Below are 18,754 nucleotides of genomic sequence, written 5' to 3' on the forward strand. Positions count from 1 at the left end.
GACACATATAATATTCTAATAGGGGGAAATAACGTTAAACAGGTGAGTGTAGATTCAGGCCCAGTCAGCATGCTCAATGGTCAGGGATGATGGAATTTGTAGTTTAACCACATCTTGGGAGCCACATGTTCCCTAGATTACAGGTTAAAATAAATAATTACAATAAAGGACAATAAAGATTTGTTTGTTTGCATGTGCACGTAAAGACAGTGTGCTGTACTCCACTCGTGCCATTGATATTTCTTGGCATTATTCCCTATATTTTCTTTTAATACTCTGTGTTGCTGGAATATGTGAAGGATGGTATAGAAATATGATACAAAATAAACAGATTTGGCTTCAGGGGTTCAACGCAGCCCACACTTTTCTAACAACAGGTGAGTTTTCACCATACCATGTAATCTTAGATCAATGCAAAATATTAATTGAAACAACAACAAACTAAAGTCGAGCTCCAAGAGATCTACATATGTAGAAGAGTACATGAATGGCGCACCTCTGTTGCTGCAGATTTTGCCATCTGGAGATGTGCACCTCCTCTTGATCTCCCATGGGGTAATGTCACACTGAAGTTCACATTTATCGCCATGCCAACCAGCCTCGCAGTAACAGTTTCCACAGTAACACTTTCCATGGCCTTAACCCAAGACAAAATGTTGACAGTGAAGAAAGATAGTCTTTATAAAAATATATATTGTTCAGTTCATTTTTAAGAAGATTTTGAATGAGGATTCATAAAACTAATAGCCACCACGGACGGGAGCAATTTTATTATTGGTCTCGTAATAACCGCTGCAGAAATCTCAGCATCGTTTCATTGTTTTCTAGCATTCTGGAGGGGCTGCTTTATTTCTGATGAATGAGTCTATATACAATAAAGTCATTAGGACAATCGCCTAATCTTCTTCTGAAACTTGCAATAAATGCCAGCCTACATCTAAGCAGCAACACTGGTTAATGCTGAGGGAGAGAGTGTGTGTGGCTTACCACATGGACACTTAAGAACATTTTTACAGAAAATCATGAAATGTAGATGGCTGAGCATGCGTAAGAGTATATTTGTTCAGAATTTTTATTATTGTTATTAAGATACAGCCAAGTCTAGCAGAGTCCAAAGGAGGGAGAAGTTCTGTCTTCTTTGCAAAGCTATTAAGGACTTCCTTACTAGCACTGGGTATCTTCAGACTCCCCAAGCATGCAACAGATATTAAGAGATGAAATTATGTAAATTTTTAAATCACCAATCATTTTTAAAAAAACAACAACTGGGTGAATCAGTGATAGACACACACCCAGTTCAGTCTGCATAGACTGGCTCCCCGCCATGTGGGTGTCTCACTAACTCAACTTGAGAGGCATATTGGGAGCAGGCTGAGTATTTTTCTGCTATTTGGAGAGTTTTCAAGCTGTGTGTTTCCACCTCTACTATTGGATTGGGTGTGCAGAGAACACAGTTCTTTCCCTCCAGCATAATTCAAGTAGAGAATTACTCTCAGTAACTTGGTTGGTTTTCCTTTTTTACTCTTTTCTGGTAACTATCTATTTATTGGCAATGAATTTATCTCCTTCTCAAATTTTGTTCTTGAGGCAAATGTACCAAAGTAGCAGAAGAAAAAAGCCCAATCCTACACTATTGTGCATTTGTTGTTATTGTTGTTGTTGTTTAGACGTTTAGTCATGTCCGACTCTTCATAACCCCATGGACCAGAACAGGCCAGGCACTCCTGTCTTCCACTGCCTCCTGCAGCTTGGTCAAACTCATGCTGGTAGCTTCGAGAACACTGTCCAACCATCTCGTCCTCTGTCGTCCCCTTCTCCTTGTGCCCTCCATCTTTCCCAACATCAGGGTCTTTTCCAGGGAGTCTTCTCTTCTCATGAGGTGGCCAGAGTATTGGAGTCTCAGCTTCAGGATCTGTTCTTCCAGTGAACAGGCCTGATTTCCTTAAGAATGGATAGGTTTGATCTTCTTGCAGTCCATTGGACTCTCAAGAGTCTCCTCCAGCACCATAATTCAAAAGCATCAATTCTTTGGCGATCAGCCTTCTTTATGGTCCAGCTCTCACTTCCATACATCACTACTGGGAAAACCCTAGCTTTAACTATATGGACCTTTGTTGGCAAAGTGATGTCTCTGCTTTTTCAGATGCTGTCTAGGTTTGTCATTGCTTTTCTCCCAAGAAGCAGGCGTCTTTTAATTTTGTGACTGCTGTCACCATCTGCAGTGATCATGGAGCCCAAGATCGTGCACACCCATGGTTTAAGACTGTGCAAAATCCCATTTATTGTATTGAGATAAATTACTCCTGCTAGTGAAGGAATGGACTGGACTGTTGCTGCTTTCTGCTGAGTCCTCTGCAGCTATAAACCTCTTCGAAATAATGACCACAGGGAATGGAGGAAGTGTTCATACAGTCATGCTATGTGGACTGGAGCCTACCAAGATACTAATTTTCACTGTTGTAACCCTCAAATTGCCTCAGCGGAGTAATATTCATACTACCTATTGGCCTAAAGCAACATCATACTCCCTCTATTCTCTGTAACTGCTAACCTTACACCTGGCTAACACAAGATGTCTTACAAGGCTCCTGCTTCCTAAAATGCAGCCCTCTCATTATTCACAACCACTGCTCCTATCAAAAAGTTTCTCCATGTGGCAGATACTCTGCAAACAAAAAAAAAATTGAAAGCTTGTGCCTCCGTTGGCAACAGAGAAATGGTAGAGCTTAGCTTTAGAATTCACTACCTGGGCTCCAATCTGCCTAAAAGTACTTGTGATTAAATCCCATTGAAAACTGTGGCTTTGATCAAATGCAATCATCATGGATAGTGTTGGAGTGCAGCCCTTTCATGCAAACCCCCCCCCCCCAATGCCACATCAATATTATTTGATTAACACTTGCAATAATTCTCCATCTCCGTAAATACACTTACCTGTACACATCTCTCCTGTTTCTTCATCTATGCATTCTCGGTCATCACACTCACAATATTTACCATGGATCAATCCATTTCCTTCTAAATTGTCACATTTACATCGGCCACAATGACAAGTTCCTGTTAGAACCAGAAACAAAGACAACATGGAAAAGTCAGAGTGCAAGAAGGAATGTCAAAGGCAATCTATTCTAATCCCTTGGAATGCATGATTTCATGGCCTTATCCATGTCTGCAAAATATTAATTATTATTTATTTCATTTATAACAATGGGATGTGCTAGAGTACAGCCCTCTAAATGGAGTTGGACACTCCAGTCTAAGACACTCAAAAGGAGCATTGCAAGACTGAAGGCCATCATGCCCCCAATGACATTGTCACAGGTGCACAAGGGCCTAGTGGTCTCAAGGTAAGCCTGGGTCATTGTTTATAGAACTTTGTGGCTCTAGAACTGGACATTTCATTCCAAACCTCCATAATAGGTTTAGTACCCCCACCAGACATCACTTTTTCTACAGTCTAATAATCAGATCTGGACTACCACTAACTCTACAAAGGATATAGCTCTGATGCAACACGGAAATTCCAACCAACCCAAATTTAATTGCAACAAAGCAAAGTATCAGTGCAATCTTCAGCTGCATCCAACCCACTGTGCATGTTCACTGGGAATTAATTCTTCGTGCTATTCATTTATGCTGGATTCTCAAAATATTCCAGTTCTTGCACATTTCCTTTAAACCCCTCTTTGAGTTAATCCACATAATTCAAACTCACATAACAGATCACCCAAGCGTCTCCTGTTTACCCCTGCGCCCATCCATCAAAACAAAGCAAAATTAAACCTCACCTGCATTTGAGCAGATGTTATCTTGCGAATTCTTGCACATTTCGTTACTTTTCTTCCGCGTAAGGTTGCAGGTCGTTGGGTATTGGCAGGCATCACCATACCAACCGTCCTCACATTTGCACTTTCCACAGTCACACTTTCCATGGCCTGGATGAATAGTCAAAGAATCGCTGATCAGCATATGTACGCAGCAAATCTCAATGTTTTATTTTTGAAATGCCATTAATTTGCTCTTAAAAAGGTAAAGGTACCCCTGCCCGTACGGGCCAGTCTTGACAGACTCTAGGGTTGTGCGCTCATCTCACTCTATAGGGCGGGAGCCAGCGCTGTCCGCAGACACTTCCAGGTCACGTGGCCAGCGTGACAAGCTGCATCTGGCGAGCCAGCACAGCACACAGAACGCCGTTTACCTTCCCGCTGGTAAGCGGTCGCTATTTATCTACTTGCACCCGGGGGTGCTTTCGAACTGCTAGGTTGGCAGGCGCTGGGACTGAACAATGGGAGCGCACCCCGCCGCGGGGATTCGAACCGCCGACCATGCGATCGGCAAGTCCTAGGCGCTGAGGTTTTACCCACAGCGCCACCCGCATCCCAATTTGCTCTTAACATGGTGCAATTTATATACAAACGATTAGATGTAAATGTTACGTGGCTGTTAAGCAATCAAATGGTTTGAGCGTGAGCCATCAAACACAAATCAAAATCCAGTTACAGAACGGAGAGCCTGGCACCTTCTCTTTAAATGAATGTGGACTTTCATTTAAAAATAGAAGAGAATTTTTCAAAAATATATTCTTGCTTATGAAGGACCATGAGAGAAAATGTGCAGTTACATGTAAAGGTAATAAATAAATAAATGTGTGGATACTTTCCTACCATACTGTCAGTGCCTCCATCTGCTTATAATCATCATAACAATAATTTTATTATTTATACCCCGCCCATCTGGCTGGGTTTCCCCCTCTATTATTGAGCTTCTCAATCAGTTACTCCAACCAACACCCCACATTTCCCTTTTTCATCTTTCGATTAACCTGGCTTCTGTTAACAATGATTTTTCAGGTCCAGACAACTTAACACTACTGAGCTCCATTTTAAAAAGGGTAAGCATCCACCCTGGGAGTTAACACAGCTTGGCAACCTGGCATGCAACTTGGCAGATGCATTTATTTGTCACCCAAGCAGAAATGCATGGCTCTCTCACCACCTTCAGGCAACCTGGCTAACAAGTAAGAGTGGGATGGGTATATCAGAGGAAGTACTCATGCCTCTCTTAAGTTCTAAGTCTCCATGCATCTATGGATGAGGAGATGGAAGAATGCTTAGAAGAGTTTGGATTTGATATCCCACTTTAACACTACCCGAAGGGGTCTCAAAGCGGCTAACATTCTCCTTTCCCTTCCTCCCCACACAACAAACACTCTGTGAGGTGAGTGAGGCTGAGAGACTTCACAGAAGTATGACTAGCCCAAGGTCACCCAGCAGCTGCATGTGGAAGAGCGGAGATATGAACCCGGTTCACCAGATTACGAGTCTACTGCTCTTAAGCACTACATCACACTGGCTTAGGCACCAAGAGAAAAATCACATGATCCCCAGATCACATGATGCTCCATGGTGCTTGGAACTTACAGAGCGGTATCCAGTGTTTAAAGGTCTATGTGTTGATTGACTTACAGAGATGTAGGAGTTCACCATTCATATTCCAAATTGTCAATGTATTTATTTTTTTAAGGGTGTAACTTTTAACATGAGTATATCATTATGGCCATAAAACTAGAAGTTAGAAAGTTATAAAACTAATATCATCTTCCCTAAACATAAGCATACTTACATGTACCAAGTTAGGCATATCCATGACAACTGGGTACTGGGGGAGTGTAGCCCCTCTTTCTGAGTAATGCTTATGTTTATAATGAGGAACATTTTTTAAAAAATGTATTATTTTTTATTTTTCCAGATTGTCCTAAGATTCCACGCTAGCTTCACATTTAAGAAATGTTTAATTCTGTATGTTAAGTACCATCCTTGCCTCAAAAATAAGCCTTTGACAATTTTATACCCTCCTCTCCACCTAGCAAAGTGAAAAGATTGCAGAAAAAGAGTGACATTTAAAAAAAATATTATTAAGGTATATTAAAGGTATCTCAGCCGCCCCGCCCCCTCCACACACACCCTTTCACTGGTGGTCAATTGTGGCTTGAATTGGTCCATAAATATAAGTATCCAGTAATATTAGTTTTTATTTAAAACAACAACAACATCCTTCCACCAATCTCTTTTTAATACAATAAAAATATCACAATTTAGCTGCCTTCTATTCCAGTCCCCCTGGTGAATTAAGAGCTCAATCTCCCTTGATCTTCATGGAATAAAAGAAGCGCCAAACAAAAGTGTGAAAGACATTCTCCCTCCCAGCTACCTTGTTCCTTAAACATCAATTTAGCAGTCTAGCCTTCGTAATCTCCTTTAGCTGCTGGTCAGGCAGCCTTAATCCCTCACAGTCAATGGAGATAAGCATTAATCAAAAACATTATTACACAACGGCCAAAAACTGGGAAAGAAAGGATTGTTTTAAAATAAAGGAACCTATAAAAACATAGCTGTGAACTTGGAATAGTTGATTGATTTCATTCAAAATAGTAATGGAAGCCCTATGCGGGCATCACAATTAGGTGACTGTAAATATATTTGGGGAGAATGTGGATGAACACATTGGCTCCATCCTTCCTCCATCACCATTTTCATTACTTTCCAATTCATGGCCAGCCTTTTCTTTGTTCTCTTGGGCTATCCAGTGCAAGTCTAGTTTAAAGATTAAAAGCTCCTCAGAAGGAACAGCAGTGGTCTTGAAATTGGCCACCAACTCTGAGCATTGTTGGTGCCAAGATTACCTCATGGGCAAAATTGGGAAATCTAGGCAGGCCTGTTTAGGCCCATGGAACAGAAGTTCCAAACCAATGCTCTAATACGTTTATAAAGCGCCATGATTTTTTACTCATGCATTTAATCTCTTTACATCTCCAGACGACAAGAACAAAACGTGTGGGGTAGTAGTCACCTTTTATAATTTATACACATATTAAAATATGTGGGGTTTTCAGCATGCAGGGGAAAGGACTTAAAACACTGAATTCTTTTCTGCACTATACAGGAAGAATAAAAAGGGAGTAGCAGCTGGTATGGTAATTAAATTGGTCTCATTAGTATCTTTTTTTTTTATGAACCAGAGAATGATTCAAAAAAGAGCTTATCAGAATCTGAAAAGTGCTTCATGGAATAGCTTAAGAAATCATTTTTGATTGATCCTCTCTTGAATCACAGAGGATTTAGAAGTCAGAAAAGAGAATGAGAAAATGGGAGAGTTCTGTAATTATTGTCCAGCTTTGAGAGAGAGGGAATAAAGCATCTTCACCTAACTCAGAGAATTTCAAAAGAATCCACTGAGCCAGACTCTGCCTGCACAAAAAGAGTGTCTTTCTGGGGGTGGGTACACACATAATATTAGTATCAGGATCATCACACAGGGATTAGCAAATCGCCACCACACTAGTGGAAAATTCTCTTTCCTCTGAACCAGTGTTGACAATTTGCAACCATAAGCTGACTTTTATTGACGTTTTATCTGCCTTATTTTATTTTATTGCAGTTTTAGACTATTTATATTTTTGTTGCTAGCTGCCTTGAGCATCATTTGGCGGAAAGGAGGGCTGCATAATAAATTAATAAACAAACCAGCAAATGTGAGGACAAATCTAACAAGATTCTGGATGCTCAGATTAACCTTCCTGATAAAGGTTAATCCTACTTTTTTTTTTTTTTTTGTATATTATTAGAAGGTTCTTTTATATAAAAAATATTCTGATTAACATTGGCAACATATTACTTACGCTTATATCAAGTAGAAAAAAGAATCTTTTAAAAATGAGGTGCCGATACTCTTATAGGGTGCTTACTTCTGACCACAAAACAACATACAAAACTAACTACATTGATTTGTAATGCTGATGTGAGGGGAAACTTCAGGTTGTTGTTGTTATTGTTGTTAGCAAACCTTGTTACAAATAATGAATAAAATTATCAATCCTTTTTTCAGAAGGAAGAAAAGAGAGGTGCTGTGGATTTAAAAAAATTAAAATGTTGCCCTCTGGCGGATAATGCTGGCATAGAAACACAGAGGGGGAGGAATTCTCATCATAGGCTTGTCATAAAGAATTTGCATGGATGGTCTTGAATATTATTCACTCTAAAGCACAAATTCTGTATGTATTAGAAAAATTCATACTCCAAGGCCTGAAATGGTTTTGTAGCATTCCTTGCACAGGTGTGGTTTTTTTCCTGCGTGGCTATTATTCCTCAGATTTTATATTCTGTTCCTTTCTGTAAAATAGTTGTGGGGACGCTTTTAGTCTCCCAGTGTTGCTGAACTACCACTCCCATCATCCCTGGCTACTGGTTGTGCTTTGCTAGCGCTCATGGGAGTAGTAGTTCAACAGCATCTGGAGGACTGTCACAGTAGTGAGCCGGTCAGTAAATCACATAGTTCAAAGATGGAGTTAAGTCTTTACAGTGGTACTTTGGGTTAAGTACTTAATTCGTTCTGGAGGTCCATTCTTAACCTGAAACTGTTCTTAACCTGAAGCACCACTTTAGCTAATGGGGCCTCCTGCTGCTGCTGTGCCGCCAGAGCATGATTTCTGAAGCACTATTTCTGGGTTAACGGAGTCTGTAACCTGAAGCGTATGTAACCTGAAGTGTATGTAACCTGAGGTACCCCTGTACTGGCAAAGACATCACCTTCCCCATCCCTGCTGTAGAGCGAAACCCACTCTCTTTTATTTCTATGTGCATGCGTTCCCCGGTTTGCACTTTGGAACATGTCTCCTTCTCTCGTTCTTTCTGTCTGTTTTGAGTTTATTGATTGCCTTTTGTGAATGTAAAAATAACAATAACCATCAGAGCAACACAAACTGTGGCTGTAGCAGCAGAGAGCAGTGGATTCACAACTGTATCAGTGGCACCTTGGTGATTCGGCACCCTGTGCGATGCTAACATTTTGCACGCAAGCACGCACACACCCAGCTCTCACACTGCCTTCCCAAAGCCAGGTAACGCAATGGGCTTTGGGAAGGAGACACGAGGGTTCGGGCAGGGTCCTAGAGTGTGCCCTCATCCTTCCCAAAGCAAGCGCTAACTACCTAGGCTCTGGGAAGAAGGCTGGAAGGTGCACACTCGACTCGGTGCCCTTTGTAAGGGAACCGCCCGCACCGCCCTAAATCCGCCTCTGCAATCGGCAACTGTGAGGGCACAAGATGGTGGCAGTGATAATTCACCTTCCCCACACTCCCTGCACCAGGCTCTAGACTGCAGAGCAGGGGGTCATGGATCAGACCTCTCTGTTGGCTTTTTGCAGTATGGTAGTGCTGCAGAGAGTTTGCTGGGGAGACCATGCATTAAAAAGGGACTCAAAAATAACTTAAACAAGGTTTTAATAAGAAAAACAAAAACTCCTTTTACACCAAATACATTAACAAACAAACACGACCCAACCACCAACCCATCCCCCAGGGTAATGGCAGAGCTAGGTGCTGCTCCTTATATACTACACCCAATTCCTGACACCTATGTTTCACAGCTGTAAAGCTGGATCTCGTTATTTTGCTCTGGCCCTTGCTCTGGCCCCTTAAAGATATACACATCGGGTGAAACAATGATGAACCTTTACATTTAAAGAAACAATTCAACACTCTCACCCCAAACAGGCTGGTTTTCAAACACCACTGGTATTAGCATGTGCTGTACTGTGCTTTCAGTATGTGGGTTGCTTGGCATTGAACCTCCCCACCACCACCACTTACAGAGCCCGGGTTTCCCCCACCCCCAGCCCCAAAGAGCAGGTCGGGGAGCAGCGGAAAGGCTATGTGCAGCCTTCCTGCTGCTCCCTGAGATTGTGGGGCTGGCAGGGGAAGCCTGGGTCCGTCCGTCCCCCCCAGCCCCAGGGACCACACATTCGCTCCACAAGACGCACAGACATTTCCCCTTAGATTTTAAGCGGGGAAAAGTGCGTCTTATAGGGTGAAAAATACGATACTTCCTCATCCCCACATGGCAGATCAGGGTTTAGGGGGTTATTATTCAGTAAACTTAACAAATGAGAGAGAGAGAGAGAGAGAGAGAGAGAGAGAGAGAGAGAGAGAGAGAAATGTATGGGAAACAGCCGTATTAGAAAAGTTAAATCTCCAATTTGAAACTAGGACAGGATCAAACCAAAGAGGACACTTTCACCCCAGTGTGGCTCCCCTTTATTACACACACAGCCCAACAAGATGACAACAAGAACCCACTGACAGTGCTTGAATCGATATGGCTAATTTGCAGTGGCGTAGCGTTGGGGGTGCAGGGGGGCCGGCCGCACCGGGCGCAACATCGGGGGGGGGGCGCGTTCGCACTCACAGCTCTCTGCCCCTACCTGGCTCACTCACTCTCTCTCACTGCAGTGCTGGCTTTACGAATCTGATCTGAGCCGCCGGGTCACCGCCCACTGTGGAGGGGAGGGTGCCAGGCGTGCAGTGCGGTGCGGTGTGGAGAGAGAGCGAGGGACTATCTGGGGGAGGGACAGTGCAGCGGGGGGGCACAAATTACTTGCCTTGCCCCGGGTCGCCGCCCACTGTGGGGGGAGGGTGCCAGGCGTGCAGTGCGGTGCGGTGCGGAGAGAGAGTGAGGGACTATCTGGGGGAGGGACAGTGCAGCGGGGGGGGGGGGGGACGCAAATTACTTGCCTTGCCCCGGGTGCTGACAACCCACGCTACGCCACTGCTAATTTGACCCAACCACCAACATCCCCTCACACACGCAAACAAAACTCACTGCAGTCAACTGAAGGCCCCCCCCAATCTCTCTCACCGCCAATGAAAACTAATAAATGAATAGAAAGAGAACCCACCCATGTGATGCTGACACAAAAACCTGTGCATATACTATGTAAAAGACTGAAAGTTTATTACCCCACTCTCTCCCCCTCAGCCTTATTCTGTCTACAACATTAATGTCTCACATCAAATATAACCGAGCTGTAGAAAGGGATTTATGATCTGAAAGCAGAGGCAATGTATGTACTTTTGTAACCCAAGAAAATCTTTAATAAAAACATTTTCTTTAGAAAAGAGCTTATGACTAATAAAGGAAACCATCATTTCAGATGGACTATTCATGCATAAATCTATATATAAAATCTAGGGTTTTGTATTAGTGAAATCATTTTGTTTCCTTCAAAAGGAAACGAAACATTTGAAACTGATATCTCTTTCCACCCTCTTTTGATTAGTCATGGAATCAACACAGCAAGAAAAGAAAAATGTAGCTGCACTTGGAATTGTGAATGCCAGAGTGCCATTTATTGGTGGGGTGGGCACTGCAACAGATACCCAGAACAGGTGCCATTAAAATAGTGTTACTTAAACTGCAAGGAATGAATCATGGCTCATCATTCAGGGGTCAACACCTGACTAGCATTTCAGTTTATCTCAACAGTTCCTAATGTGTTGTTCTCAGCTGTCTGCCGCAGAGTAGCATATATATTATGTAGATCCTAAAATGGTGATTCCCTCCCCGCCCCAAAAAAGGTGTGGGGCAATAGCTTAGAGGCTGGCAGGATGGAAGCGAGTGCCTTTGACAAATCATTGGCTTGGAGTTGTGAAATTCATAGTCAAACTATATGGATGGACTGCAGAATGCTAGGAGGTTTCACTGACATGTCCCTGTGAATTGCAATGCATATCAATACTGTCAAATAATTTATAAACAACAATACTAAATAATAGCTATCCTCATGGAGTGGGAGGAGTGGAGTGCATTATGGTACTATATGGCTTTTAAAGTACATTTGAAAGCACGGGTGCACAATATGGGGAATATGATGCAGTTCATTTGCAAGAACTGGCAGTCCACCAATGTAGTAGCTGTCCAGAAAAGATATGCTGCCAGTTTTCCAGGAATTCCTGAAGGGTAATGGAATCACACTTAAAACAACACTGCCCTCTCCACTCATCCACCTATTTCTTGGCTGAACAATCTGTTCAAAGTCTTATGAAAGTGGATTACAAGATGTAAAGGCTTAAATGAGCACAATGAAAGAGAAACTAACTAAACAATTTCTCCGACAATTTCCTATGAAGACACACCCTCTTGCAACATCTGGTTTTAATTTGGAGCTCTGACCCATGTTTCTGACCATTTCCCTTTCAATTTAACATAAGTGGGTCTTGTCTATATGGAGTTTAATGCTGTGTTGCTTGAAATTCAGTTTATGAAACATGATACAAGACCTTCTTGCATTCCAACACTTGGAGAGTTAGTGTGTTGTGTGTTCTGGGGAGAGGTTGTGGGGCTTGTTCTGGGGGCCAGGCCTAGAGGACTGCATGAAGCCCACAGGCCTCAGTTTTCCCCACCATTGCCTCAAATAATTATAATTATAAATAATTATAGTCGGAGTCAAAACTGAAAACTCTGGGAACGACAGCATTCTGATGACAGGCAACACTCTTTAAGACTTTTGTAATATAATCTAGAAAGAAAAGTATGTCTTGACAAAATCTAGTGCTCCTCACACCAAGGGTCCTTGAATTAATTTTAAAGCCATTCTGGATTTGCCTGCATACAAAAGGAGCATAAATGCAAAACGAATTAGCTATTTACCCTTCTACCAGAAAATGTATTTTTAAACAAAGAAGATTACAAGTAAGATAAGTTTTTTGTCACTTTGAGGAAGGAATGATTAATGACAAATATTATCATTCACATCCTAGGGTCAGTTGTGACGTAGATCTGCATAATTTAATTCCAGCAGAAAGTGGAGTCTGACATATGAAGTGATTGCTTCTGTCTTTCTTAAAACTACATCCACAGGAGTGTGTCATCAGGATAAGTTAGTCTTTCCTTAATAGATGTTTGCTACTAGTGAAGCTGAAGCTGAGGCTCCAATACTTTGGCCAATTCATGAGAAGAGAAGACTCCCTGGAAAAGACCCTGAAGTTGAGAAAGATTGAGGGCACAAGGAGAAGGGGACGACAGAAGACGAGATGGTTGGACAGTGTTCTAGAAGCTACCAATATGAAAAGGAGGAAACTCCAGGAGGCAGTGGAGTACAGAAGTGCCTGGCATGCTCTGGTCCATGGGGTTACGAAGAGTCGGACACGACTAAACGATTAAACAACAACTAGTGAATCACCACTAGCCCCTCTTTAGAGGTAGGCAAGCTACTCTTTACTGGGTTTGTTTGTTTTTTAACCACCTAATTTTACCAGCCATGGTTTTTTCCATTGATGGGTGTTGCAGGTAAACAATATCTGGTGGGGCTGTGGTTCCATACCCCTGATCAAGGGTTAATAAGACATTAACCATGCATTGGAGCCAGATGTGTGGTAAAATTATTATCCACATTCTTTCACAATACAGTGGTACCTCAGGTTACAATCCCTTCAGGTTACATATGCTTCAGGTTACAGATTCTGCTAACCCAGAAATAGTACCTCCGGTTAAGAACTTTGCTTCAGGATGAGAACAGAAATCATGCAGCAGTGGTGCAGTGGCAGCGGGAGGCCCCATTAGCTAAAGTGCTGCTTCAGGTTAAGAACAGTTTCAGGTTAAGAACAGGCCTCCGGAACGAATTAAGTACTTAACCCAAGGTACCACTGTACAATATTTTCCCAAAAACAACTATTTCTCAGGACTGTTTGCCAGAAACTAGAAAATGTCAGTCAACTCCCTGGAGCCAAATTAATAAGAGGAAGAACAAGAGAGTTGTCTTTATTGGCAATTTACTCTCTTCCAGACAATATGAGAATGATTCTGGATTTCATTGCTTTCCAGACAGATCATAACACTTCTCATAACAAAAGCAAACAACAAGAACAAAATTTAAGCAGTAAAGAAATAAGGGGTGATTGATGTAAAGAGGATAAAAATTCTCTTCGCTCACCCTTATCAAACGTAAACATTGGCAGGATCCATGTTTGGGAACAATCACCAGTCTTATTCAGGAGTTCAGATCCACGTGGGGGGTGAAGGTTGGGGTTAGGCATTTGCCCACCTCTGCATTGTCCACTAGTCCCTCCCTAACCCTGTCCACACAATGAGGGTAAGTCTTTATTGGGCAGCCTGCTGAACATATGCGGGCTGTAACTGTGAGCAGACATCAGGAGGGATAGCCTATGTGCCTTCAGCAGGCTGAACCATGACAGATGACCTCCATCTATGGACAGCATTGGAAAAACACCACATGTGCAGGGATAGATGTGCAAGTACATGTCTCCTCTCCCCTCTCGCCCATCCCCATCTTTATTAGCATTAGCCTTTAGTTGTGTTTCTCACACAAAGTGACCTGTTGCAGGAATTTATGTAAAGATGGGGGGCGTTGTTCCTCCAGCAGATATCATACACCCACACCCCGACTACCAAAATCAACACAGTCGCTTCGGCAAATGTCCCCACAAAACATTTCATCACAGTTTTTCCTATCTCTATTCAAAGGACCTCTGCTGCACTTTACAAAATGTAACAATTCACTGATTAAAACAATTCACTGATTTCTCTTGGGAGAAAAGCGATGACAAACCCAGACAGATCTTGAAAAGCAGAGACATCACCTTGCCGACAAAGGTCCGTATAGTTAAAGCTATGTGTAGGGACACACCCTCCCCCACAGCATAAGACAAGCCACAGCCTGTCTAGCCGCCATGTCCACTCTTTGACCTTTTGTCTCCTCAGTGGTGTTCCGTGCCCTGACCTTTATCGCCTTTGCAATGGACTTTTACTTTCCCCTGCAATGGAAACATGACGTGGTGGAGCAAGTTGCCTAGATAACTAGGCAACACCCAGGGGGCTCAGGATTGGATAAGTGTAAAGGGCAAAACCCTGAATGTATCTTGCTGGTTCTGCATATCTTGCTAATAAAAAGAGGCTCTGTGTAGCTCAAAGTTAGCTTGTGCCTGCACAGCTCACTTGTATTCAACTCCCGTGTTGTCTCTCTTATTTCTTCACTATGGTTTTCCCAGTAGTGATGTATGGAAGTGAGAGCTGGACCATAAAGAAGGCTGATCGCCAAGGAATTGATGCTTTTGAATTATGGTGCTGGAGGAGACTCTTGAGAGCCCCATGGACTGCAAGAAGATCAAACCTCTCCATTCTGAAGGAAATCAGGCCTGAGTGCTCACTGGAAGGACAGATCCTGAAGCTGAGGCTCCAATACTTTGGCCACCTCATGAGAAGACAAGACTCCCTGGAAAAGATTCTGATGTTGGGAAAGATAGGGGGCACAAGGAGAAGGGGATGACAGAGGACGAGATGGTTGGACTCTGTTGTCGAAGCTACGAACATGAGTTTGACTAAGCTGCAGGAGGCAGTGGAGTACAGGAGTGCCTGACATGCTCTGGTCCATGGGGTCATGAAGAGTCAGACATGACTAAACAACTAAACAACAACAACAACAACAACAACATACTGGCTCACTGGTAAAACTTTAGAAAGTCACATAAAATCACTCCAGAATGGATTTGTGCCATTCCAACTTTGTTCTGTCCAGGAAAGGAATGGCTACCAATGGGGGTCTGGGGTGTGGGCAGCCATAATCCCTGAAACTGGGATCAGGTACACAGCAGCCTCTTGCACAAGAGATAATCACTAGCATCCTGGCAAATGGGTGCCAGACAGGCAGTCACCCCATGGACAATGGCAAACCATCCCAGAATGGATTAGGAACTGGGTTGGGGCGAAGAGGTGTGATTAACTTGGCCTGGGAAACCAGGAACTTGTATATATTTCTTTTGTCTCACTTGATGGGTGTGAGGTGGAGGTCAAGGGAAGGATGGGGACAAACCTGATGCTCAGGTTTCTTTCACCAGACCCTCCCAATTTGTGATGTATGTGTGATGTATCCATGATGTGATTTTAGGGGTGTTGTGGGTATCTTTGTAAAACTGATAAAAGGGGGAGCCATCCTGTGTTCTGGGCTTCTTCCTGCTTCTCCCATGTGGTGGGTGGAAGTCCTGCTGCAACAGGTTTTTTTAAAAATAAAGACCAGACCTACTGGCTGCTGTTTGGGTCCTCTATTCCTGGCTGGTGTCTTTGTTTGGTAATCCAAGTGAGCCCAAGGATTTTCCTATAACAGACCCAGTGTGACTTAATAGATAATGCAAGGAATAAAAACAGAGTATAAAAAACCAAGTCAAGGACAAGAGCCTGAAAACATATCTGTTCAAAGTAGCGCTAAGGAGGCTGTTCTGTCAGCAAAGCATTTATGCTTGCCCAGTGAAACGATCTCTCCTCTCCTCCTTCCTCTCACCCCATTCTAGGTTCTCTCAAACCTCCAGAGCAGATTTGGGGAGACTAAGGGGAAGCAAAGCAGGTGGGAAGTGCCATTGCACAAGCAGACCTCATTCTGCTCGCTTCTTAGTTGAATAATTCCATCTATGAGAAATAGCACACGTTTCTGAATACTTGAATAGAGCGTAGGAAAGAGAGATGTTCCATTGCCATTGCTCAGTGAGAAAACACACACACCTCTCACGTCCTCACATTTTCCTCATGAAGGGCGATCACGTACACAATGGAGGGCAGGGCTCTGACACCTTCCATAATTGCATAGAGGAAATAAATCTGGCCGCTGGCAGTGCAGCATTTGAAGTTGGAGTGAGAAAACTGGACCCTGATGAAACTCTGCTTTGCACAAGTATTAAAGGCAGATGGGTCCTGTCCTCCTTTGCTTCTTATCATGGTGTACAACAGGGATGAAGTATCTATGACCCTCCAGATGTTGCTGGACTCCAGCTCCCATCAGCCTGAGCCAGCATGACCAATGATCAGAGATGGTGGAAGCTGTAGACTCTGAGCATCTGAGAAGGTTTTCCCCATCCCAAGGGCACAAGCTTAATGCTTCCTTTTCTCCGCAAAAACAGGGAGTGCAGGGCTTGAGAGGAAGATGGTTTCCACAACAGAACTTGTTAGCTCTCCTAAGGCATTGCTTTCCTACAACTTTAATGGGAAGATCTCATCTTGTGGCTTCTGCCTTTAATTGCTTCCTGTTCAGCATAGTCACAACATAATAATAATAATAATAATAATAATAATAATAATAATAATAATAAATTTTATTTATACCCCGCCCTCCCCAGCCGAAGCTGGGCTCAGGGCGGCTAACAACAATCAAAACAATCCAACATTCTAAAAACTTTTCACCATAAAATCAATCAAAAACAAATTGATGGCAACCAGCAAGCAAGACCCTGTGCAGATTGCCAGAGGAGGGGGTCAGGCTGCGCCCTGACCAAAGGCCTGGTGGAACAGCTCTGTCTTACAGGCCCTGCGGAAAGATGGCAAGTCCCGCAGGGCCCTAGTCTCTTGTGACAGAGCGTTCCACCAGATTGGTGCCACAGCCGAGAAAGCCCTGGCTCTAGTTGAGGCCAGCCTAACCTCTCTGAGGCCTGGGACCTTCAGGATGTTTTTATTTGCAGACCGTAGGTTTCTCTGTGGGGCATACCAGGAGAGGCGGTCCCGTAGGTACGAGGGTCCTAGGCCGTATAGGGCTTTAAAGGTTAAAACCAGCACCTTAAACCTGATCCTGTACTCCACCGGGAGCCAGTGCAGCTGGTATAGTACCGGATGAATTACTGGCAAATGCTATCAGTATTCAGTATGACATCTTCAGGAGTAAATTCCTTCTTTCCACAGAGTGTGTGCTTACTTACTGAGTTTCTTTCATTAATTTATGTGGGTGTGGACAAAATGGAACTGTTTCAAATAAACAACAACATAACAACAACAACAGGAAACAAGGAAATTAATAGTCAACTCCCTGTAAGGAACAGGAATTGACTAATTAAGTGGCAACTGATCAGTAACGCCAGGGCCAGGCAATCAGAAAGTAATTAGAGACAGGAGCTGAAAGAAAGAAGCTTCTAATAAGTCATAGCAGACCCAAAAATATCTGGTAGTTCTTTGCCAGTTCCCAGTGGATGAGTTGGCAGTGCAGTGCAGTTTAAAGCAGGGGTGGGGGTGTCAGAAATCAGGCCTGGGGGCAAAGAAATGATCAAAGCATGGAGGGGGGAGGAATCTGGAATGAAAGAAGTTGGCAAGGATGGGAATGCCAGACAAAAACAGCGAGTGCGGAAGCAACACAGGAGAGCGCATGGGGAGAAGAATAAGCCACAAGTGGAAAAAGGCAACTGGATCTTGTTACCCTTCTTCAGGGTTACACAGGTCTGTTCAAATTGTCCTGCTACCAAACCAAATGCAGTCCCAGCAACCATTGTCCGGAACCATCAGGTGCCTGAAAACACTGCTTTTGCAGTTCCAGGCAGGCAAGGAAACCAGGAATTTGTGCTCTATATATGACTTGTGAGATGCCTTCAGCTAGGTTGGTCACAGGGTGTGAAAGCCTGAAGTAGACAGAGAATCCAATTCTGTGCTCTGTGCTCTGTGTTCCAGGTAAAATTATGCACTCTCACGTCATGAGATGCATCACACAGGTTGTGTGTGTGTGTGTGTGTGTAGAAAAAGCTTCATAGGTATGTACTGAGTTTTGTTTCTCCTCTCCTTCATCAGGATGCTCAGATAGAAGGCTTGTGCCATATGGGGATCCAGCCCTTTGCCATCACTTGGTGAAGTTACACCTGCTTAGCAGTGAAGCAGAGCTGGTTGAGGATATGGGAAGTGTAGCTTGTGTGCACGGACAGGAGGAAGGAAAGAAACAGGGAAGTGTGTTTGTGCAGAGGATGGCCTGCACTCACTGTGGAAAACTGCCACAATGCGAGGCTGCAACTACAAAAACAGTACAGCCATCTGTTAATGGCTGGACTTGGGTGAATGCATGATTCTACATACTTTCACACTGAGCCTATGATGGCAAGTGCAGTTGTGTGTGTGATGGGAAGAATTCTCTGCTGGCAACGCTCACAGACCTGATGCTGTCAGGC

General features: G+C 43.4%; 1 protein-coding gene across 1 annotated transcript in view; it reads right to left on the reverse strand.

The window, feature by feature from the left end:
• The window catches only part of ITGBL1 (integrin subunit beta like 1), a 137,426-nt gene that overhangs the window by 73,778 nt on the left and 44,894 nt on the right, over positions 1 to 18,754 (reverse strand). Inside the window, exons 3-5 of the mRNA XM_083437925.1 lie at positions 3,789 to 3,935; positions 2,935 to 3,057; positions 497 to 637 (exon numbers count right to left, since the gene is read on the reverse strand). Coding sequence (XP_083294051.1) covers positions 497 to 637; positions 2,935 to 3,057; positions 3,789 to 3,935 — 411 coding nt within the window. The remainder of the gene's footprint in view (positions 1 to 496; positions 638 to 2,934; positions 3,058 to 3,788; positions 3,936 to 18,754) is intronic.

This window comes from Podarcis tiliguerta, assembly GCF_965153285.1.
Source record: "Podarcis tiliguerta genome assembly, chromosome: 4".
NCBI lineage: Eukaryota > Metazoa > Chordata > Lepidosauria > Squamata > Lacertidae > Podarcis > Podarcis tiliguerta.